Source organism: Sus scrofa, chromosome 5, assembly GCF_054392235.1.
Source record: "Sus scrofa isolate SSC_HxYL_T2T_F1_AM1 chromosome 5, Sscrofa_HxYL_maternal_Yorkshire_Landrace_v2.0, whole genome shotgun sequence".
NCBI classification, from domain to species: domain Eukaryota; kingdom Metazoa; phylum Chordata; class Mammalia; order Artiodactyla; family Suidae; genus Sus; species Sus scrofa.
In genome coordinates this window covers 63,066,189-63,091,342 of record NC_139387.1, presented here as the reverse complement: position 1 = coordinate 63,091,342, position 25,154 = coordinate 63,066,189, and the positions used below count along the sequence as shown (strand labels likewise).

At 37.6% G+C, this 25,154-nt stretch overlaps 1 protein-coding gene across 4 annotated transcripts; it reads left to right on the top strand.

Annotated features, from left to right (window-relative positions):
• Nucleotides 1-24,214, top strand: MGST1 (microsomal glutathione S-transferase 1). 4 transcript variants are annotated; one of them, XM_021091170.2, is made up of 4 exons: nucleotides 1-61; nucleotides 7,708-7,855; nucleotides 10,289-10,383; nucleotides 23,601-24,214. In XM_021091170.2, exons 2-4 carry the CDS (start codon nucleotides 7,730-7,732, stop codon nucleotides 23,845-23,847), a joined length of 468 nt encoding a protein of 155 aa, XP_020946829.1. In that variant the 5' UTR covers nucleotides 1-61; nucleotides 7,708-7,729; the 3' UTR covers nucleotides 23,848-24,214.
• Nucleotides 24,215-25,154: the final 940 nt, after the last annotated feature.

Genomic DNA, 25,154 nt, shown 5'->3' with positions numbered 1-25,154 from the left:
GTCTCTGGGACAGCTTTGCGGTCTTCCTCCTGCTCAGATCCACAGTACGTGCGCGGGAGGGGTGTGTAAGCAGAGGGTAAGGGAAGGGTGGCGGCGGCGGGAAGGGGACCTGGGTGGCAGGTGTAGGCTTGAGGGCCTCTGCGGACCTGCTACTTCTTTGTTGCTAAGCGTTTGCTTTTCGGTCCATCACTTTTTAAAAGGGAGTTTCTCATTCCTGTCCCCTTGTAGGTAAGTCGTCAAACTCCAGGAATAAAACTTGAGAGAACGAGTCTTTTCATGTTTAAGTGATGATTTTACTCACTTTTTTTTTTCTCAAACCGAGGTAGCATCCGGTTTGAAAGCCTGCCCCCAACCCCCCAAGCATTGGGGGAATAAATAGTAAGTGCTAGTAACAGTGATAGAGGAAGTGGCTGCAGTTTAAGCAACTTGTGTTTATCCTCAGGGTATAAAATCCTGCCTCAGCTCTAAGTTCCAGGGCAGGCTGGCTTTTGTACCTCCTGAAGAATAGGACTTGCTCTTCTTGGTTCAAAACCACAGGCAAGAGAAACATCGGGAAGTTAAATTAGTAATAATAATAATAGTGCAGGAGGACATGAATTAGACCCTGTTAGATGAATTAGACATTGTTAGAGTCAGCTGACTGGAAAGCAAAGGATAAAACTCCCCGGGAGGGTTCTTAGTCCCCACCCCGCAGTGTGGAGGGGGAGAGCCATGTGGAAGGAGTAAAGGAGAAAGAAACCTCCCTTGAGAATTAAGGCCTCAGTTATTACTGCTATTGCTGGACTGGGATGGTGGGAACAAGGGTACATGCAGATCCTCCATCTCCCTGCATCCTTTGAAATTGTCCCAAGGCCTCTTGGTAATCTGGGCACCACTTTTTTCCCCTCCTCTTTTTCCTTCTGCCTGTTTTCTCTCCAAGAAAGTGCCAAGTGGGCTGAAATCAAACATGTTGAACGGCTCTGGAAACTTCTCCAGGCCCCCTAGCTAACAGCCTTTCAGCCAGTCTAGCCTGGTGTTCTCAGAGCCCTAGTCTGCTGTGAATACCAAACTAGACCCACCCTTTGCATTCCCTGGGTGTTGAGTTTTTCTGATTTTTTCTGCTGTTTCCAAAATAAGAGGCCTCTGTGTGCTGACCATCTCTGGTCATCTTTAGAAATGGCAAATCAGTCCAAATTTGAGTCTTACTCTCTGTGGCAGACAAGTACAGTTTTTCTGTTTGTTTCTGAGTGCTGTTTCTCAGTTGCTGAGACTAGAAATGGAGGTCAGCACCGTCACCTGAGCACAGCCTCACCCCATCTCTCCCCAGACCAAGCAGCATTTTCCTCCCAGCACCTGGGCTCTGAAGCCATGTCTGCAGTCACCTCCATCTGTTCAGTAAATTCTAGAGCTCACACACAGCAACAAGACCACTGACTTATTTTTTCTTCTTTATCTCGTGGGTAGTGTTCTTTTGCTTTAAGAGGGAAGAAAATTGCAGAGTCATGACCGTGAGAGTGCGTGCTCACATTTTCTGTGTTTTGCAGTGTTGATGTGGAAAGGCCACTACAGACAAGGGAACTTTGCTCTCTTTGGCCAAGAGCCTGTAAAGAGAAGAGGAATATTTCTTAATTAATAGAATCTATTACTCAATGGTGAAGGATACTATAGGGATGGGGTGGGATTCCAGAGGATGAGGTGACAAGACAGGAAAGGGATTTAGAAGAAAGAGGCTCCTAGAAGGCCAGGTCAATCTAGAACTCTTAGCCTTGATGGTAGATAGCCCACAAGTAAAACACTTGAGAAAACTGGGTTCCAGTCTGCCTCCACTGTGAAGTTGGGTCAAATTACTCTTTTTATTTCTCTGGGCCTCAGTTTCCTTATATGTGTTGTTTGTTTTGTTTCGATTGCTGTTTTTTTGTATTTTTAGGCCTGCACCCAAAACATATGGAAGTTCCCAGGCTAGGGGTTGAATTGGGGTTATTCACATAGCAATGCCAGATCCGAGCGGTGTTTGCAGCCCACACTGTAGCTCATGGCAATGCCCAATCCTTAACCCATCGAGCAAGGCCAGGGATCGAACCCACGTCCTCATGGTTACAATTCGGGTTCATAATCTCCTGAGCCACAATGGGAACTCCCTCCTTATATGTTAAAGGTAGTGGCAGATATTATTTGCACTGACTACCTTAGAGTTCTCCAATCCTCAAGTGAGATAATGGGATAACCTTGAAAACTCAAAGTGTATCCTTGGCGCCTAGAATGGTACCAAGGTAAGAGCTTATTTATTTACCACATACTTACATAGCATTTGCTGGGTCTCAGTGCTTTTCTAAGCACTTAATACTTTATTCTTTTAATGCTCATAGGATTCCTGTGAGGCAAGAAGTATTAGTAACCTGATTTTAAAGTAAGATAAGTTAATCATGGCTGTAAATGGCAGAGTTGGTTCTACTTGTACTGTAGGCTATTCCAGAGTCTTTGTGAGCCTGACACGCCACTCTTTGTCCTTTGTAAAGACTTCACTTCCACATTAGGGAACTGAGCCCCACTCTCTGGTGAGATAGTTAGAGAAATTGTCTACTGGGCCAACCCATGATGGGCAAGAAAGGAAACAACACACCATAAAAATAGAATTCATCATTGAAATAATTCATTTTCTATAACTCATCACTGTTTCATGTTTTGCTCTGCCTACTTTTCTTAGATTGTTTCTACTGCCTTCCTAGACTCCTCAAATCACTAAACACGTTACCCTCTGAACTATTATTACTCCTATACTGCTCTCCTCTCTCCTGGAGACCTTTCCTGGTACAAAGCTTCCAGTAATGTTTTTTGGAGTACAGTGCCCTGCCATGTTGCAGGTTCAGGGTAACTTATCTACTAATCAGCCTTGAAAAAGAAAGTCTAGATCAGTATTGCCTAATTTTGTGCTGCAAATGACTCCTATTTCTTAATGCCTTACCTTTCACTTTCTTGACTTTGCCCTCAGATGCTGGGAATAGACCATGTTGATCCCTAGGGGCAGTTCTTTGGCCCATCGGGTGTGTGATAACAAAAGCCCAGTGTTGGTCTGTCTCCCAGAACTACAGGCTTGAGGGGCTAAGGCACATTCTTGGTGATTGAGAAACCCTCTTTGTGTGAAGTGCACGCTCAGTGTATTGTTCGCCTTCAAAGAAAAAGTTTCCTGTTGCCCTTTGCCTCCGACTGCTCATGCCTTTGTGTTCCTTTCCCACCAACAGTTCTGGAAGTCTTCCACTTTTTCTCTATTCTTTCAGTACCCATTTTCACTGAAAGGAAATCATTCTCTGGACTTTTATTCCATGGCAGAATACGTTTCATTCTGAGGACACTAGCGGGGACCTGCAGGAAACTGTTTTACCTTTAAAATTATTGTGAAATGGCGGCACTTCCTTCTTGATAAACTTTTCTTAATTTTTTTAAAAATTAGCATCCCTACTGCATTTCTTCAGATCCTTGTCCAGAGGCACAGGACTTAGGGATTCCTTTTTAAGCTAATGATTCTACATGCACTCTGGAGGAGAGTACAGTTTATTTCTGACTCCTCCCAGCCCTAATACTAAAAGAAGAGCAGGCACATTAAGTGTTGCTAAAAGTTTTATCTTGCAGTGAGAATTGTTGACTGGAAAAGGACTCATGATGAGTTCAGTATTATTGGGGGCTTTCTAAGGACTGTAGCCCAGGAGACAGCCTCTCAGTAGCCCCGAGGAACTTCTCTGCAGAGATAGTGGGGGAGGTCAGTATATGTATGATTTTGGTAAACACATCTTGGTAGAAGGTTGCTGCTGGTTACAAGGAACAGATGTCTTCTTTAATCATTTTAGTGCTTCTCTAATTATGAGGAGACGCAAGAAATTGGACTCATAAAACTTTCCCTTGAAAATACCCAACTGTCTGCAGACCTGGCAGTTGTCCCCCAAACACAGAGTGCCTCGTTCTGATCCACCCTGAACTCCTGTCAGGGTGTATTAGAAGTCAGCAGCTGCCTTGGTTAGCAACTACACTCTTATATAATCAGACAGTGACTGACCTTCTTTAGTTGGTAGATCTATCTAACATAGTTGCTTTCAAGTTTACTGACTTGTGGAGGTGGGTTAATTTCCTACTCTTTGCGTGTGTGTTTAAACCAAAATGTAGTTGACCCTTGACCAATTAAGGGGTTGAAAGGCCAGCTCTCTGCACAGTCCAAAGTCCACTTATAACTTATAATCACCCCTCCTTATACACAGTTCCTCTGTATCTGTGGTTCTGCCTCTACAGATTCACTCAACTGTTGACTGTCTAGTATTTTGGGATTTAGTGTGGAAAAAAATCCAAATATAAGTGGACCCACACAGTCCAAATCTGTGTTGTTCAAGGATCAACTGTATATTTTTTCTTTTTTAAAAATTTGTTATTTCCCCAATACAGTTTTTTTTCTACTGTATAGCATGGTGACCCAGTTATACATATAGGTACACATTCTATTTTCTCACATTATCACGCTCCATCATTAGTGACTAGACATAGTTCCCAGTGCTACACAGCAGGATCTCATTGCTTATCCATTCCAAAGGCAATAGTTTGCACCTATTAACCCCAAGCTCCCAACCCATACCACTCCCTCCCCCTCCCCCTTGGCAACCACAAGTCTGTTCTCCAAGTCCATGATTTTCTTTTCTGTGGAAAGGTTCATTTGTGCCGTATATTAGATTCCAGATATAAGTGATATCACATGGTATTTATCTTTCTCTTTCTGACTTACTTCACTCAGTGTGAGAGTCTCTAGTTCCATCCATGTTGCTGCAAATGGCATTTCATTATTTTTTACAGCTGAGTAGTATTCCATTGTGTATTTACCACATCTTCCTAATCCAATCTCTGTGGATGGACATTTGGATTGTTTCCATGTCTTGGCTGTTGTGAATAGAGCTACATGAACATGCGGGTGCATGTGTCTTTTTTAAGGAAAGTTTTGTCTGGATATATGCTCAAGAGTGGGATTGCTGGGTCATATGGTAGTTCTATGTATAGTTTTCTAAGGTACCTCCATACGATTCTCCAACTGTATATTTCAATTTGCCAAAATCCAAGGAATATATTTTTAGCCTCAATTTTATCTTTATTTTCTTTCTTTCTTTTTTTTTTTTTTTTTTTGTCTTTTCTAGGGCTGTACCCACGGCACATGGAGGTTCCCAGACTAGGGTCTAATTGGAGCTGTAGCCACTAGCCTACACCACAGCCACAGCAACATCAGATCTGAGCCACGTCTTCAACTTACACCACTCCTCATGGCAATGCCAGATCCTTAACCCACTGAGTGAGGCCAAGGATTGAACCCATAACCTCATGGTTCCTAGTCAGATTTGTTAACCACTGAGCCACGACGGGAACTCCTATTTTATTTTTAAAATTTTTTTACTTTTTGTCTTTTTAGGGAGACTCCCACGCCATATGGAGGTTCCCAGACCAGGGGTCAAATCAGAGCTGTAGCCATTGGCCTATGCTGCAGCCACAGCAATGTGGGATCCGATCCATGTCTGTGACCCACACCAGATCCTTAACCCACTGAGCAAGGCCAGATATCAAACCTGGGTCCTCGTGGATGCTAGTCAGATTTGTTTCCCCTGAGCCAGAACAGGAACTCCTAACCCCCATTTTAAAATAGAGGTTGCATAGGAAGCCTTGGGTTTTTTTTTATCTGCAAAATGGGAGTAATACCTATCTTGTAGCATAAGAAGAATGACGATAACAGATGGGAAGGGTGCCAGCACTGCCAGCCGCAGGGTGGCCATTCAGTCAATGTTAACTGAATCAGAACCAAGCAGTTTATAGTCTCTTGAAGGAAACAGTGCAGTATGCTTACTGTATGAGATGTGAGATCAGAGACCTGGGTTTGTGTCCCAGGAGGGCAGCTTAATATCTCTCATTTCCATTTTCATCATCTGTAGAATAGATAAACTTATGAGGACTATAATATTATAGTTACAAAAATTATGTAAGGTAATGCCTACAAAGTATGTGGTATAATTGGATATATAGTCAAATCTTATAAAATGAAATATATATGTATTATATATGTGATTTATGTCACATTGAACAGTAACATAGAGGTAATTACATGGCCAGTACAGAGTGTAGAAAGATATATAGGTTTGTAGATTATTGGTAGATGGATAGAATGATTAGAATTTGATAGATGTCACTCTAGGTCGCCTGCGGGGGTCGTGTTCTAAGGGCAGGAACAGATATGTCTATAAGAGATGGCACTCTATGCTAAGCTGATAAAATTGCTGTTAAGCTGGGGTATGAGAAAAAAATGCATACTTATGTGGAAGAGATAGAAGAAGCTGATAATGGGGCTGAGAATAGAACAGAGGAGGTTTAAAAGAATGCTTGTCCGATAGTGTGAAGTTTCAGCTTTACCCTAGATTCCTATCCAGTTGGACTTCAGGATCACCAGGGTGCCTCTGCTTTCTTCTGAGCACTTTTCCAGTTATATTTCCAACTCTGGACTCAGAGAGTTACATTCAGTTTACTCTTGACAGAAGGAAGAAGGAAGCTTTTAGAAGGAAGTAAATACGGAATGTGAAATAACCAAATGATTTCTGTAAAGCTAATCCTCCTCCCCTGTCCCTTCTATGAAAATATTCTAAGTGCCAATTTCTTACCTTGCATTTGTAAGCCTGTTCCTGTACGTTTCCATTATCCTACTCCACCCTCTGTGCCTGTGTTGGTGTAAATGATGAGTGGGTTGTGGTGACAGTGATGATAAACTTTATTGAGGGTTTTCATGGGCCAGACACTGTATATTCCAAATGTTATCTCAGTTAAATCCTGGCCACAACCCACTGTATTAGGAGGTATTATTACTCCTGGTCTTATAAATGAAGAAATTTAGTCTCACAGAGGCTAAATCTCTCAATTAAGGTTAGTAGCCAAATCCTGGAAGCTGAGATCTTGAATACTGACATGACAAAAGGCTGAAAGTTGGGTTTGCAAAGGAGAACATATATTAGAATTTAGGCATTTCCTTTTTAAAATTTTATTTTATTCAAGTATAGTTGATTTATAATGTGTTAATTTTTGCTGTACAGCAGAGTGATTCAATTATATGTATATATAACATTTTTTTCTTATTCTTTTCCATTATGGTTTATCACAGGATATTGAATACAGTTGCCTGTGCTACAGAGTAGGACCTTGTTGTTTATCCATTCTATGTATGATAGTTTGCATCTGCTAGTCCCAAACTTCCAATCCATCCCTGCCTCATACACTCTCTCCCTTGGCAACCACAAGTCTAGAATTTAGGCATTTCTAATAAAATATTAATGGTACTACTATGTACCTAATTTGATGTTTCTGAAGAGACTCATGAAGTCTCTTTTTTGTGTGTCCAATTTGTGGCTCAATTCAATGCAAAAATATGATTTTATTCTCTCTTTAGAGGAGTTTGCCTATTTATTTTTGCTTGGCATAGCCCCTACATTTTCCTTTCTAATCGGTACTTATTTGATGTCTTTGAGCTTAATGATATAGAACTAGGCAAAAAAACCATAGTGCTATTCATTTTGAAATGAAGAAAAATGAAATCTCCTTCTCCTGAAAATAACTCAAGAGATTTTTGAGAACAGTAGGGTTAATATATGCAAGCACTCCAAAAGACCATTGAGTTCTTTGAGGGTATTTATGTCTGCTTTTTCCTGTCTTGCCTAAAATCTTTTTAAGATTCCAGACCAAAACTGAAAAAATGGCTGACCTCACGGAGCTAATGAAAAATGAAGTATTCATGGCCTTTGCCTCCTATGCAACAATCGTTCTTTCAAAAATGATGTTTATGAGTACTGCAACTGCATTCTATAGGTTGACAAGAAAGGTAAGACCTTGGAGGCAATATTTTCTTTTAAGAGTTGAGATTCTGGAAAGCAATTTTCTTAATTTATTTTTTATAAAGCCCAATGGGTATTGTTTAATACTGTAAATGAAATATGCAATCATTTGGTATAGTTGGATCTCATGTATAGAATAGGTGCTTTCTCCCAGAAACTAGTAAATGTTTTTTGTTTTTTTTTTTTTCCACTGTAGCTTTTACCTTTTGTCATGCTGTCGAGCATATGAGATTTCTGGAATATCAACATTTTCAAGGAAACTTTTTGTGATTTTGATGTTAATTTTGCCAGAGTTTAAAAAATAATTAATTTCTAGACAGTTAACTGGTGTTTTCAGCTCTATTACAGGTCAAGGAAATGCTTTTGGGGTTAGAATTAAAGTGACTATTATCAGCGGAGTCTCTTATGATTGGGACAAAGCATTTGGATTTTGTGTGGCTGACTTCTTAAGTGCATAGTATTTCTACCCAGTATGCTAATAATATATATATTTTTTTAACTAGAGGCTTGGGAAAGGTGGAAAATGATTTTGAAACATATAACTTGTATTCAAGCAGGGTTTATGATGACAGTGATAGGGGTTCAGCAGGGCTACCTTGGCAAAGTTAAACAATTTTCATTGGTGTGGTCCCATCGACTATTCAGAAACTTCTTCCTGGAAACCATGATTTCTCTCTTAGTGCCTATCCTGAGTTTTTGTCTTCCAGAGACTTGCTTTTATCTAGAAGTCACTGTCCTCCCTAAGGTATTTCCTTGTTATTGTCTTGAGGCATCGTTCTTTCCCAAGGATGTTTGCATTGTAGTGGGGACACATACACACGTGTTTAAATATCTGTTACCACCAGGTCCACACTCTCCTCTGGAAGTGTAGCGGCACTAAAGATAGCAGAAATGTACCTGATTTTAAAAGAAAAAGAGAGGGGAATTCAACTATAGGGTGTGCCAGTGATATATGCTAGGAGCCACCTCAGTCTCCTTTATGCCAGATCATGGCAGCATTTTAGCTGTTAGCATTATCAAGTGAGATGAGCATTACTCTTCCCGTTTTATAGGTGAGAAAATAAAAGATAGGTTCAGTAGCTTTCCCAAGGTTACACACCAACAAAGGGCAAGGATGAGATTCAAATTCGGATTGGTTTAAAATCAAATCTCATGCACTTTCCATTGTAATGCATGTGTTTACTTATTTAAAATATATTTATTGACCATCCAGTGTGTGCCAGGCATTTAGTTAGGAACCAGACAGACAGATCTGACCTTAAGAGTTGATACAGTATCACATCCCTGTCTCTCTGTTCTCCTGAACATCTTTATCTGAAATAAATACTCATGTCATATAAAGAAAAATATTATAATACTTATGAGGTATCTCAGCTTAAATTAAGGCTAATTTTATAGTTCATGTTTTTCTTTATTATAAATTATTAAATAGTAGAACATACTTAAATATTTTTAAATGCATATTTCAAGTTTCAGGAAATGGGGAAATCATTTCAAACAGAATAATAATCGCAGGAAGGAAATATGAACTTATCCCCTAGAACATATAGTTGGCATTTATAGTAAAGCAATTCAACTTCTTTTATGTCACAGGATTTTTCAACCCAAAGTTTTAGTTAATCCGGGAAGAGAAAAGAGGCACACTTATCCTAACAAAGGACAACATGCTTTTCCTGCCCCTCACTTTTTTATGCTTCGTATCCGTTCTCTTAATATCACTGGCAAGTAAACTTACGACTTTCACAGGAGCCATTCAGTTGGAAATATTAATATTCTTGAGAGAAGATGTATCAACATCACTATAAAAATGCCAGTTCACCATCATAGTAGTCAATGAGGACTTAGAATTGTGCTCTTTTTTTCCATTTTTGCTTCCTTTTCACTATTTTTATACAGTGCTTTTTTTTTTTTTTTTTTGTCTTTTTGCAATTTCTTGGACCACTCCTGTGGCATATGGAGGTTCCCAGGCTAGGGGTCGAATTGGAGCTGTAGCTGCTGGCCTACACCAGAGCCACAACAACATGGGATCTGAGCCTTGTCTGCAACCTACACCACTGCTCACGGCAATGCCGGATCCTTAACCCACTGAGCAAGGCCAGGGATCGAAACCCACAACCTCATGGTTCCTAGTTGGATTCGTTAACCACTGTGCCACGATGGGAACTCCCTATACAGTGCTTTTTTATTTAAGTTCTTATTTATGCTTCCCTTTAAAAATATTTTTACACTGTTAATAAAAATTCAGATTTTAAGAATAGAGGCCTTTTCTTACCCTTGGGTTTGATCTGTTGCTTCCTTTTTTTTTTTTTCATAATAAAATGCCTGTATTTCTTCCATTATAATGCAAATAATTTTTCAGGTAGAATACCCACATGTAATTTTGTATTTGAAATAGTTTTTCTCCTTGGTATTTGGAATAGGTTTTTGCCAACCCAGAAGACTGCTCAAGCTTTGGCAAGGGAGAAAATGCCAAGAAGTATCTTCGGACAGATGAAAGAGTGGAACGTGTACGAAGGTGAACCCACTGTCTCCTGAAATTACTTACTTGACCCAAGAATTTTGGTCACAAAGTTAAGTTGAGGATGTTAGGTCTTGAAGAAGAAGGAAGAAAAGTCAATCATTTTACCTAGGCCATGTAATTAGAGAAAATTAGCACCCTAGAATAGTCTCCAACTATCACTGTGATTGCACATATTTCTAATTTAGCGTTTCTATGCACTTTGCTGGGGTTAACGACTTTGTTCTGTGTAGGGATTTATCAAAATTAATGACAGGTAGGAGGTGAAGTGAGGACAGTAGATTCTTGCAGTTTTGTCATCTTTCTCCAGAGGTGAGACTGTTAGCTTGGGCCAAAGGTTGAAGAGCTATATATTTTTGCAGAAGATTCAAAATATGAACTTGAGAAATCTCTCCCTTTCCTTTCTCTCTGCCCCCTCTCTCCTTTGTAGATATTATGTTTAACGTACTGAGAATTCAATGAACAATGAAAAGCAATAAGCCCAGATACCATCTACACAGATTCTTAATAATGCCATTCATATACTTATTTTAAAAGCACATTGAACTTGAGTTCTGGAAGTAGATTTCATAGTCCTTGTCATAAAGTGATGTAAATTGCAAACATTTTTTTTTACCTTTACTAAGGTATAACTGACAAATAAAATTAAGGTGTTTAAAATGTACAACGTCACTTTACATACATATATGCATTATCAAATTCCCTCTGTTGAATTAATTAACATACCTGTCACCACACGTATTTCACCTACTCTCCCCTCTTTTTGGTGAGAACATTTAAGTTCTACTTTCATAGCAAATTTCAATACAATAACACAATAAAGTGTTACAATGAAGTTATGCAATAACCCAGTGAAGTGTGGTCAACTATAGTCACTGTGTTATACTTTAGATCCTCAGACCTTGTTCATCTGAAAACTGAGTTTGTACCTTTTATCAACCTCACCTTATTTCCCTTACCCCATCACCTAGCAACCACTACATCGTTTTTATAAGTTCAACACTTTTTTTCTTTTTGTAGACTCTGTACGTGAGTGATACCATGGAATATTTGTCTTTCTTTGTCTTAATTATTTCATTTAAAATAGTTCAGAGTTGATGTACTATTTCATCCAAATGACAGAATTTCCTTCTCTTTTTAGGACTGAATAACACTGCATTATATATACATATATGCCACGTTTTCTTTATCCATTCATCTGTTGATGGACACTTAGATTGTTACCATGTCTTGGCTCTTGTGAATAATGTGGCAATAAATGTGGGAGTGCAGAGATCTCTTTGAAATAGTGGTAGTTCTATTTTCTAATTTTTTTGAGGAACTTCCATGCTGTTTTCCATAGTGGCTGTACCAGTTTACATTCCCAATAACAGTGTACAAGAGTTTCCTGTACTCCACATCCTGGCAAGCATTTGCTATCGCTTGTCTTTTCAATAATCCTAACAGGCGTGAAGTGATAACTTATTTTGGTTTTGACGGACATTTCCTGGATGGTTAGTGATGTTGAGCACCTTTTCATGTACCTCTTGGCCATGTGCATGTCTTCTTTAGAAAAATGGCTATTTTGGTCCCCCCTTTCAATTGGGTTATTTCTATTTATTTATCTATCTTTAGCTGTAGAATTGTATGAGTTTATTATATTTTTAAAATACTAACCCCTTGTGAGTTATGTGGTTTGCAGATATTTTCTCCCATTCTGTAAGTTGTCTTTAATATTGCTGATAGTTTATTTTGCTGAGCCGAAGCCTTTTGTTTTGATATTGTTCCATTTTGTTTATTTTTGTTTTTGATGTCAAATCCAAAAAATCATTGCCAAGACCATTGTGAAAGAACCTGCTGTTTTCCTTCTAGGAGTTTTATGTTTCAGGTCTTATGTTCAATATTTAATCCATTTTGATTTGATTTTTGTGTATGATGTAAGATAAGGTTCAGTTTCATTCTTTTGTGTTTGGAAATCTAGGTTTACTGACACATTTTATTACAGAGACTATCCTGCCCTATTGTGTATTTTTGGCTCCTTTGTCAAAATTTAATTAGCTGTATATGCATGTGTTTATTTCTGGGCTCTCTGTTCTGTTCCATTGATCTTTGTGTCAGCTTTGAGGTCAATACCATACCACCTTGATTACCATAGTTTTGTAATGTATTTTGAAATCAGGAGGTATGATGCCTCCAGCTTTGTTTTTATTTCTCAGGATTGCTTTGGATGTGTGGTTTTATATAAATTTTAGAATTGGTTTTTCCGTTTTTCTAAAAATGCCATTAGGGAGTTCCTATTGTGGCTCAGCGGTAACAGACCCAACTAGTATGCATAAGAACCTTGCTCAGTGGGTTAAGGATCTGGCATTGCTGTGAGCTGTGGTGTAGGTCACAGTTGCAGCTTAGATCTGACATTTCTGTGGTTATGGCATAGGCTGGCAACAGCAGCTTTGATTCGACTTCTAGCCTGGGAACTTCCATATGCCATGGGTATGGCCCTAAAAAGATCATACATACATACATACATACACACACATACATAAATAAATAAAGCCATTGGGATGTTGAGAGGGAGTGCATGCATTAAATCTGTAGATTGCATTGGGTAGTGCAGACATCTTAACAGTATTAACTCTTCCAGTCTATGAGTAGAGAAAATCTTTTCATTTATTTGTTTCTTCTTCTCTTTCATCAGTGTCTTATAGTTTGCAGTGTATACATCTTTCACCTCCTTGGTTAAATTTATTCCTAAGTATTTTATTCTTTTTGATGCTGTTGTAAATGGAATTGTTTTTTCTTCTTACTTTCTCTTTCTCATAGCTCATTGTTAGTGTATAGAAATGCAATTGATTTTTTTCATTGCATGGTAGGAAGCAGTTTTATTGAAATTTGACTAAGAATTTTGCTTTAATACTCTCCAAAATAATGCTATTGCATATTGATTTTGTATCCTGAAACTCCACTAAATTCATTTATTAGTTCCAACAGTTTTTTTGTTATTGTTGAGTTAGGTGTATGTTTTTGTTGTAATGTCATTATCATTTGCAAATAGAGACAGTTTTACTTCTTTCTTTTGGGATGACTCCCTTCCTCCCTTTCTCTCTTTTCCTCCCTTCCCTCCTGCCTGCCTACCTGCCTTCCTTCCTTCCTTCCTTCTTTCTTTTTTCTTTTCTTTTTTTTTACAGTTTTTTTTTATTACTCAAATGAATTTATTACATCTGTAGTTATATAATGATCATAACAATCCAATTTCACAGGATTTCCATCCCATAACCGAAGCGCACCTCCCTACCCCCCAAACTGTCCCCTCCAGAGACCATAAGTTCTTCAATGTCTGTGAGTCAGCATCTGTTCTGCAAAGAAGTTCAGTCTGTCCTTTTTTCAGATTCCACTGTCAGTGAAAGCATTTGATGTTGGTGTCTCATTGTATGGCTGATTTAACTTAGTATGATAATTGCTAAGTCCATCCATGTTGCTAAAAATGTTGGTATTTCGTTCATTTTAATGGCTGAGTAATATTCTATTGTGTATATGTGCCACATCTTCTTGATCCACTTCTCTGTTGATGGACATTTAGGTTGTTTCTATGTCTTGGCTATTGCAAATAGTGCTGAAATGAACATTGGAGTACATGTGTCTGCGAGTTGTGATTTTCTCTGGATAGATGCCCAGGAGCTGGATCGAATAGTAGTTCTATTTTTAGTTTTCTGAGGAATCTCCATATTGTTTTCCACAGTGGTTGTACCAATTTACAATCCCACCAACAGTGTGATAGGGTTCCTTTTTCTCCACACTGTCTCTAGCACTTATTGTTTGTAGACTTTTTGATGATGGCTATTCTGGCTGGTATAAGGTAGTACCTCATAGTGGTTTTGATTTGCATTTCTCTAATAATGAGTGATGTTGAACATCTTTTCATGTGTTTTTTGGCCATCTGCATATCTTCTTTGGAGAACTGTCTGTTTAGATCTTCTGCCCATTTTTCTTTTTTCTTTTCTTAATTAATTGCTCTGGCTAGAACTTCCAGTACTATATTGAGTTAAAGTGGTGAGAATGTGCATCCTTGTCTAGTTCCTGATTTTAGAGGAAAAATTTTGGCTTTTGACCATTGAGTATAATGTTAGCAGTGGGTTTGTCATAAATAGTCCTTATTATATTGAAGTACATCCCCTCTATAACATTTGTTTTGAGTTTTTTTTTTTTTTTTTTTTTGTCTTTTGTCTTTTTTGTTGTTGTTGTTGTTGTTATTGTTGCTATTTCTTGGGCCGCTCCTGTGGCATATGGAGGTTCCCAGGCTAGGGGTTGAATCAGAGCTGTAGCCACCGGCCTATGCCAGAGCCACAGCAACACGGGATCTGAGCCGCATCTGCAACCTACACCACAGCTCACGGCAACGCCGGATCGTTAACCCACTGAGCAAGGGCAGGGACCGAACCCGCAACCTCATGGTTCCTAGTCAGATTCGTTAACCACTGCGCCACGACGGGAACTCCTGTTTTGAGTTTTTATCATTAAAGGCTTTTGAGTTGTCAGTGCTTTTTCTACTTCTACTGAGATCATTTTTATCCTTCATTTTGTTAATGTGGAGTATCACATCGATTGATTTGCAGTTGTTGACTGTCCTTGCATCCCTGGAATAAATTTCACTTGATAATGGTATATGATCCTTTTAATTAAACTCTCGAATTTGGTTTGCTAATATTTTCTTGGGGATTTTTGCCTCTATGTTTCTCAGGGATATTTTCATTTTTCTTTGATATCTAGGTAATGCTAGCCTTGTAAAATGAGTTTGGAAATATGCCTTCCTCCTTTATGTTTTGGAAGAGTTTGAAAAGGATTGACGTTAATTCTTTACGTATTTGGTAGAATTCACCAGTGAAACTATCTGGTCCTGGTTCTTTGTTGGGAGGTTTTTGATTACTGATTCAGTCATCTTAGTAGTAATTAGTCTGTCTAGATTTTCTGTTTCTTCATGATTCAGCCTTGGTAGGTTGTATTTTACTAAGGATTTAATAATTTCTTCTAGGTGTGTAATTGTTTATAGTAGTCTCTCTTGATCTTTCATATTTTTATGGTATCAATTGGAATGTTTCATTAATTCTAATTTTATTTATATGAGTCTTCTTTCTTTTTATCTTGATAAGCCTTGCTAGAGGTTTGCCTATTTTATCATTTAAAAATTCAACTAAGCTTCATTCATCTTTTCTATTCTCTTTTTAATCTCTATTTCATTTATTTCTATACTGATCTTTGTTATTTCCCTCCTTTTACTAATTTTGGGCTTAATTTGCTTTTATTTGTTTTTTAGTTTCTTGGAGTGTAAAGTTAGGTTGTTTACTTGAGAGCTTTCATTTTATTAATGTAGGCATTTATCATTATAAGCTTCCCCTTGGAACTGCCTTTTCTGAATCCCATGAGTTTTGGTATGTTCTATTTCTATCTTTGTCTAAAGATTTCTTTTTTTTAAATTCCTCTTGATTTTTAGTTTGACCCATTGGTTATTTAGTAAGATATTGTGTAATCTCCACAAATTTGTGAATTTTCCAGTTTTCTTTTTGTAATTGATATCTAGTTTCATACTGTTGTGGTTGGAATAGATGATTTCACACCTGTTAAATTTATTAAGGCTTGCTTTTTGGCCTAATATATGATCTCTCCTGTAAAATGTTCCGTGTGAACTTGGGAAGAATTGTATTCTGTCGCTGTTGGATGAAAAATTATGTAAAAGTCTTTTAGGTCCATCTGATCTAACATATAGATTAGGTCCAATGTTTCCTTATTGATTTCCTTTCTGGATGACCTCTCCATTGCTGAAAGTGGGATATTGAAATCCCCTACAATTATGTATTGTTATTCTCCTTTAGATCAGATATTTGCTTTATATATTTAGGTGTCCTATGCTGGGTGCATAAATATTTACCAATGTTGTGTCCTCTTGATGAATTGATCCCCTTATCATTATGTAATACCTTATTTGTCTCTTGTTACAGTTTTATACTGAAGATATCTTTTGCCCAATATAAGTATAGTTTCTACAGCTTTCTTTTGGCTTCCACAGGCATGAAATATCTTTTTTCCATCCCTTTACTTTGAGTCCATGTGTGTCCTTAAAGCTGAAGTTAATCTCTTTATAGGCAGCATATTGCTAGGTCTTAATTTATTTTATCATTCTGTATCTTTTGATTGGATGGTTTAAGCCCATTTTCATTCAAAGTGATTACTGACAAGTAAGTACTTATTGCTTTTGTTAATCTTTTCCCCTGGTTGTTTTGGAATTCCTTTTTCCCTTTTTTTCTTTCTTCCTTTGTGATTTGACAATTTTCTCTAATGGTGAGCTTTGATTGCTTCTTCTTTTATCTATTGTGTATCTACTATAAATTTTTACTTTGTGGTTACCCTAAGTCTTACATAAAACATCTTATATTTATAACATTCTATTTTACGCTGATAGCAACTTAACTTTGAATGCATTCAAATGCTCTACATTTTTATATTCTTCCCCCCACATTTTATGTTTTTTAATGTCACATTGTCTATCTTGTTACATTATGTATCCATCAACAAATTATTGTATTTACAGTTGCTTTAATACTTTTGTCTTTTAATCTTTATACTAGAGTTTTAAGAGATTTACCCACCACTCTTACATTAGAGTATTTTGACTTTAACTGTATATTTACTTTTACAAGTGAGTTTTATACTTTCATACTTTTTTTCTTATAATTAGTATCCTTCAGTTTCAGCTTGAAAAACTACTTTGAACTTTTTTTAGGGCTAGTCTAGCTGTGATTAACTCTATTTGTTTTTGTTTGTCTAGAAACTTTATCTCTCTTTCAATTCTGAAGGAAAACTTTTCTGAGTAGAGTATTCTTGGTTAGTACTTTTTACTTATAGCACTTTGAATATATTATCCCACTCCATTCTGACTTGCAAAGTTTCTGATAAAAAAAATCTACTGATAATTTTATTGATAATTTTATGGGGGTTCCCTTGCATAAAACAAGTTATTTTTCTCTTGCTCTTTTTAATATTCTCTACTTGACTTTAATTTTAATAATTTAATAATGTGTCTCAGGAACATTTTTGGCCATTATTTCTTTGGATAAGCTTTCAGCCCCCTTTTCATGCTCATAATTCTGGTTCCTCTACAGTGTATATGTTGATATTTTTTTGTGGGTTTTCTGTAAGTCCCTTAAGCTATTTTCACTCTTTTTCATTACTTTTTTTCTTTTTTTTTCCTGACTGCATGAATTCTACTGCACTGTCTTCAAGTTTGCTGATCCTTTCTTCTGTTTTATCTAATCTGTCATTGACCTCCTCTATTGAATTTTTAAATTCAGTCATTGTATTTTTCAGCTCCGTGATTTCTGTTTGGTACTTTTAAAATATTTTCCATTTCTATCAAAATTCTCACTTTGCTCATGTACTACTGTTCTGACCTTGGTGAGCATCTTTTGACCATTTTTTTGAACTCTCCATCAAGTGAATCACTTATCTCTAGTTCTCTAGTTCATGAAGATCTCTTTCTGTAGATTTATCTTGTTCTTTGTTTGGAACATATTTCCCTGTTTCTTTTTCTTTATTCTCTGTGTTAGTTTTAGTGCATTAGATAAAACAACCTTCTCTCCCAGTCTTAGTAGAGTGGTCTCACGTGGGAGATGAACCATGTCAGTTAGCCTGCCTGAGCTCCTGGTTGTCTCTCCAACCTTCATGATTATCCAAACTACCTTCTTTATTTTTTACTGGCTCCACATTGTTGAGGGTATGCCAAGACTTTTCAAGTGTCCTAAAGGGGAGTCAGCACCTAGATTCAGGCTCACTGGAAGCCAGACCTTCTGTTTAGGAAAATATGTAGTTAAGCCTCTTCCAGAGAGAAACTTGGATTTGGACATTTTTGTCTGATCTCTTTTTGCTGGGTCCAGATGTATAGCTGTTGGGAGAGAGGGCTCTTCTGTACCCATTAAGAAACTGCTTCTTTGTTTGCTATAGTCCTGTGGAGCTCATGAATGTAAGCCCCACTGGCTATCCCAAGCCAGGCAGTCCAGGAGCCTGTCCCTTCAGTAGTATCTGCAAAGGTTGGCATGCCAGAAGTGTGTACAAGCTCCTTCTGAGGAGATGCTGGCAACTTTGAGTGGGCTAGAAGGAAGAGGTCAGGGTGATGTCTTCTGGCTTCTTTAGTCTCTGATGAGAATTGTAGCCAGCCTCCAGATGCATACTGAATTAGAAGCCTGCTCCTTGCAACAGCCTTTAAATAAAAAGATGGGAGTTCCTGTTGTAGCACAGTGGGTTAAGGATCTGGCATTGTCTCTGCAGTGGCTTAGGTCACTGATGAGAGATGTGGGTTTGATTCCCAGCCTAGCACAGTAGGTTAAGGATCTGGTATTACTGCAGCTGTGGCAGAGGTTGCAGCTATGGCTTAGATTCAATCCCTGTCCAAGAACTTCCATATGCCATAGGTGTGGCCAAAAAAAAAAAATATATATATATATATATATATATATATATATTAACAGACACAGATGAACTCCTTTTAGGGAAAGACTGGGAGATTGACATTTTGTCTGCTCCCTCAGTGCTGAGCCCTGGGGGGAGAACTACAGCAAGTCTCATGCACCTGTTAACAACCTCTCTTTTGTTTACTTTAGTCTTGTGGACCTCCAGGATACAATCCTCATTCACTTACAGAGCTAAGTGCTTTGTTGAGGGTTGTTTCTTCGGTGAATGTTCTAAAGGTTGGACCACTAAATGTGGAGTCCAAACCCTTTTCTCCTCAGGATAACCTGGGAGTTAGAAGTTCCCTTCCAGTTGTATGGTGCTGTGCTGGGGGTGGGATTTATGGCAAGATTATGTTTCAGCCTTTCCTCCCCATCTCGATGTGGATATTTTCTTATTCTCTCAGTGTATAGAAGTTGCTCATCTAGTTTCTGGATTTCTTTCATAGATAATTGCTCCATGTGTAACTGTACATTTGGTGTATCTGTGAGAAGAGGGGAGTTCAGGAGCTTTCTATGTAACCCATCTTGGTCAATTATCTCCCCACTGCAAAATTTTTTATATTGAGATTCCACTGCCAATCCATTAGTTACCTTTTTCTAACACGTAGAACATTAAATTTATGTACTGTCTTCTCATGTAGTACTTTCTAATGCTACATCCAAACTGTAGTACAATTCCAGATACATTTCATGGAATAAGTAAAATTATATAAAATTAAAGAATCAGTGGAGAGTTTTCATAACCAAACTTAGACATACAGATACTTAGTGTTGTGATGAATAGTTAAGAAACATCATGAGTATTTTTGACTACACTTATTCAATTTGGTAGGTGTAGATAGATAGCAAAAATGAGACTGAAAGAAAAAAAATTTACTTCAGGTATTAGCTGCAGCATCTAATCCTTTTAGAATCTAAACCATACTTGCATGATCACTTTTTATTTTCTGGATTTTTAATTTGCTGTGGACATGGCCAAAAAAATAGACTTAACTAAACTGAGGTGCAGAGTTTACACTATGGCACACAAGTACTTCAGGTCATGTGTTAGTGCCTTGACTGTGTCCTTCAGCATCCTCTCCTTGGGGAAGTTACACTGTCTCCTCTGCACCTCACAAAATGCCAGCATTATGCCATTGTGCAGGCTCTTCTTTTGCCCTATATGCTTTTCTGCTCTTCCGATACTAAAATTAAATTAAATTTTTTGTTTATGAAAAGAAGTTTAACCTCAAGTTCTTTATCGAGCAAGAATGGTTTTTTCCTAAGAGGAAGTCTCTGCCATATAGTGCAAAATTTTATCTTTGATTTCATTTAGTTATATATTTGTTAATTCAGCCACCCTACTATGCAAACTGGCCAGATATGAAAATGAATTGTGCTGAGAATGTGGATCTAAAATAGTCTCAGGACAAAGAATCAATGTGAAAATTTCAGACAGTATCAGAGGAAAATTGTAAGTGTCGTGATGAAAAAGAATAAAAATTAGAAAAGATGAATAAAGCTTTGTGGCATTATCAAAACTACTAAAGAGACAGTAAGCAGTTTAAAGCTTTGTCTCATCCTATTCATGCATCCCTTTTAGGGAAGGTAATTGCATACATGATGCTAATCATGACCCTACAGTCATAAAATGGCCCAGAACTTGAGAGGAACAACAGTTAAACCTTTGGCAGCATTAGTAAGTGTGAAAGGAAAATCAAAGTTAAGTCTCATGTATGAAAACTTAGAAAAGGTATTTTATTTGAAGCTTTTATATTCCTTCCCACTCTCCCTTCCAAGCCCCACTTTTACCTCTCCATGCCCACAAGATTGTACTTCTAGAGGAGAAAGCCATCATGTAAGGCAATCTCAAAAGGTTGTGAACAACAAATAAAATTTGGGAAGAGCAATTGACCTTTGTTCAGAAAGGAGTCAGGATCCTTGAGGAGGTGCAGCAACTGTGTGTACAATGCCCCCTGGTGATCAGACTCTGGCTTTTCAATGTGGGAAGCGACACAAAAATGAAGGAAGCAGCCCCTCTAGGAAGAGTTCCTATTATTCAAGCAGAGAAAGGGCTGGAGTGGAAGGATGCTGCCCACTGGAGAGCTGGGTAAGCATGTGCCTGGGGTGGAATATAAAAGAGAAAAGTAGATAAAGTGTCATAAATTAATGTAGTGTATAAAGCTCTGTTGAAAACAGGCCTTACCAGGACAATGAAGAATGTTATTTGTGAGACCATTTTGAGAGCTGAGAACAAGGAAAGAGAATTGAAAAAAAGAAATAAAGAAGGAAACCAGAAAAAATAGAGAGGCCAGTAAGGTACAAGGAAGCCCTGCCTTTGAACTTCCTTCCCTCTATCTCCCCACCTCCCCTGAAGCTCTTTACTCCTTATTGTCCTTGACTTTCTCCTCTGTTTTAACACTGCATTCTTTTTTTTTTTTTTCCATCTTTTTAGGGCTGCATCCACAGCATATGGAAGTTCCCAAGCTAGGGGTTCAGTCGGAACTGTAGCCAACTGGCCTGCACCATAGCCATAGCAACAAGGGATCTGAGCCGCGTCTGTAACCTATACCACATCCCGCAGCAACACTGAGAGAGGCCAGGGATGGAACCTGCGTCCTCATGGATGCTAGTCAGACAGGAACTCCTAACACCACATTCTATTTGCCAGTTGCTTAATGTAGGCTTAGAAATAAACATTGTTTTCCAAGGGTCTCCCTGTTATAGGTTCTTTCCCAACTTTAAAATGTCTGTCCTTCTAAATGTTCTGAAGGCGAAAACTAACATGGCCAATGTGGTAGATGAAGATTTATCTGCACTCCAGCAGAGAATTCAAATAAACCAAATACCCTTTGTGCAATTTGTGAAGCAGGCTCTTCTTTAGCAGAAAATAATATTCCTGTCCATTCTTGCTCACCTCACTCTTAGTAACCCTTGGATTGTCCCATGAAAGAGAAGGGACAAAAAAATCTCATACCTTTTTGTCTTGGCTTTTATTCAGGAACAGATAGTTGCTTATTTAAATCTTTCAAAACTGTTGCTTATCTAGGTTACCATTACCTTCTTCATAGCTTTTGTTATATTTTTCAGGAGCTTTCAAGATAATCTATAGAAAAGAGGAGAAAGGAAAGGAGGGGAGGAGAATTGTGGTCATTGAGCAGGCAATATGTAATAATTAACATTTTTTTGCTAAGAGAAAAGAGAGTAACGTAAATATTTTTTCACTTTGAAATATGTTTCAGAATCTCAATTTTTAGTCCAGAGTCTTAAACAAATTGGAGACTTAAACCAAGATACCAAATTTGAAAATTAAGTTCTAAAAAAACTCAAGTCTATATATCAAGAATAGAGATCTAGATTATTGATATTCTTGATATAGGCATCTATCAAGATGTCTATATCAAGAAATTTTTGACATAGATATCTATCAAGAATAGATGTGCCTTCTAGTCATGATCCTGGCCAGAGGTGCCATGAATTGGAGGAAAACTCATGTCTAAACCACGCTTTCTGTTTTCTTCTAGCTGTGGTATAAAATTCAAATGCAGGAAATATGGCTTTCTCCTTATTATCTATCATTTTTGTGTGTACTCTGTACAGTGTTCCATAGCTATTACTTAATCATTTTTGTAATTTTAGGATAGGTTGGCTCAGATTTTTCTCATTTTTTGAAAGACTGGTTATGTATCCTGTTATTTGGATGTGGAGAGCATGAAATTCTTGATATTAAATTGATAAATTGATTCTTGGCAGCCTAGTGGTTTGGGTGAGTGGACAAGGCTGTTGTCAGTAATCGTTTTGCAGACTAGCAGAAGTGAGGGTGGAGCCTTAAGAAAGACTGTAACCAAAGGATTTTCTGCTTTTGGGAAGAAGAGATTTTATAAGTAGAATCATGAATTGCTGTTGTATGAACCTGAGAAGAAAAGGTATTTTATGTCTATAAAAATGAAGTGAGTTTTGGGAGTTCCCGCCGTGGCGCAGTGGTCAGAGAATCCGACTAAGAACCATGAGGTTGTGGGTTTGATCCCTGGCCTTGCTCAGTGGGTTAAGGATCCGGCGTTGCCATGAGCTGTGGTGTAGGTCGCAGACGAGGCTCAGATCCCGCATTGCTGTGGCTCTGGTGTAGGCCAGTGGCTACAGCTCTGATTCAACTCCTAGCCTGGGAACCTCCATATGCAGTGGGAGTGGCTCCAGAAAAGACAAAAAAAAAAAAAAAAAAAATGAAGTGAGTTTTGTTCGATAGATGCAGTCTGGATATTCTTAAAAGTGCAAGATGCCTTCTCTATGTTAAGTTATACTAACAATAAAAGAAACAAAAATAATGAGACATTTTAAATAAAAGCCAGGTGGGTAAGGAAGCAAGGGAATTTAAGAGAATGAAAATGAATTTTTTTTTTTTTTTTTTAAGAGCTGCACCTGCGGCATATGGAAGTTCTCAGGCTGGGGGTCCAATCAGAGCTACAGTGGTCCATCTATACCACAGCCACAGCAACACTGGATCCAAACCACATCTGCAACCTATACCATAGCCCATGGCAATGCAGGGTCCTCAACCCACTGAGCAAGGCCAGGGATCAAACCCGCATCCTCATGGTCACTAGTAGGATTCGTTTCCACTGAGTCACGACAGGAACTCCCTAAATCAATCTTACTTGACATGTTTATGATTCCTTAACACATATTTAGTTTCAGAAGAGAGGGGGAAAGGGATGTATTTCTGTTATTTTGAAATTAGTGTTTTATAAGTCATCTTTTCCACAGAGCCCACCTGAATGACCTTGAAAATATTGTGCCATTCCTTGGCATTGGCCTTCTGTATTCCTTGAGTGGTCCAGATCTCTCTACGGCCATCCTGCACTTCAGACTCTTTGTTGGCGCGCGAATCTACCACACGATTGCGTATTTGACACCCCTTCCCCAGCCAAATCGTGGTTTGGCTTTTTTCCTTGGATATGGAGTTACACTTTCAATGGCTTACAGGTTACTGAAGAGTAGGTTGTACCTGTAAGGAGAACCATACAACTTATCATCCAGTGATTTTCTAAGAAATCTATACTTCCAATTTATAATGAATATTTTTTAAGATTTTAAGTGGGAAGGGAGCCGAGGAATTAAGATAGAGAAAGCCTCATCTGAATAATAATGTCACTCATATCCTTTATTCTTGTTTTAAAATGTGCACTAGAAATTTAACATAATTTTTGACTATTTTGTCTTATTATCAAAGTACTTTGTGGTAAATTTTGATTATAATTTGTAACATTCATTCAACATGTTCTATTTTTAAATCTTTAAAAATAGTAAGTACGTGTATGTTAAACCTGTATTTCAGTATTTTCGAAATGGGCACATGAAATAAAGAATTTAAAGAAGAATTTCCTTTGGTGTTATTTTTTCCAAAGTAGTTTCAAAAGTTTCAAACCTACGGAAAAGCAAAAAAGTAATATAATGAACCTTTTTATATTTTTCACCCAGATTTTTACCAGTTCTTAACATTTCACCATATTTGCTTCAATTCTATCACTCAATGCTTTTTTTGAACAATTTGAAAGTTGCAGATATCATGCATTTAAGACACTTCACTCCTAAATACTTCAGCATGTATCTCATATGAATCTCCAAATAAGCACACCATCATTTCACACAAAAAATTAATTCTAATACAGCAATATTATTTAATATATATATAGTTCATATTTAAAGTTTCCCCTCTTTTCCCAATAATGTCCTTTAAAACTGCTTTATTTTTGACCCAGAAATCAAACAAGGATCACACACTGCCTTTTGTTACCAATTCTATCTAGTTTTCAGTAAAATGGTTGAGCTCTTTCTCTCTCTCTTTTTTTTTAGTCTTTTGTGATGGCTTTTTTTTTTTAAAGGCGTTTAGGCTGGTTGTTTACAGCATGACCCTTAATCTGATTTTGTTTTGTCTATTATTTTTCCCGTTCTTAGATTCAGTTTCAACATTTTCAGTGATGTGTTCTTCACATGCAACACATTAATAGACATATGATGTAAGTTTGTCCCATTATTGGTAATTGATCAATTTAGTAAGCTAGTATCAATCAGCCAATGGATTTAGCATCAAATAATACTGTTTTGTTTCTGTATAAAAATATGAATATATAAATATAAAAATTCACAAAGTGCATATGTTTACAAACCTACAAACACTATATAAATCCATACCATTCAGATTTCTTGTCTTAAACAGAATTATGTGTACTTAACCTTTATAATAAAGGATGAACTTTTTTTTGGTCTTTTTTTTAGGGCCACACCCATGGCATATGGAGATTCCCAGGCTAGGGGTCG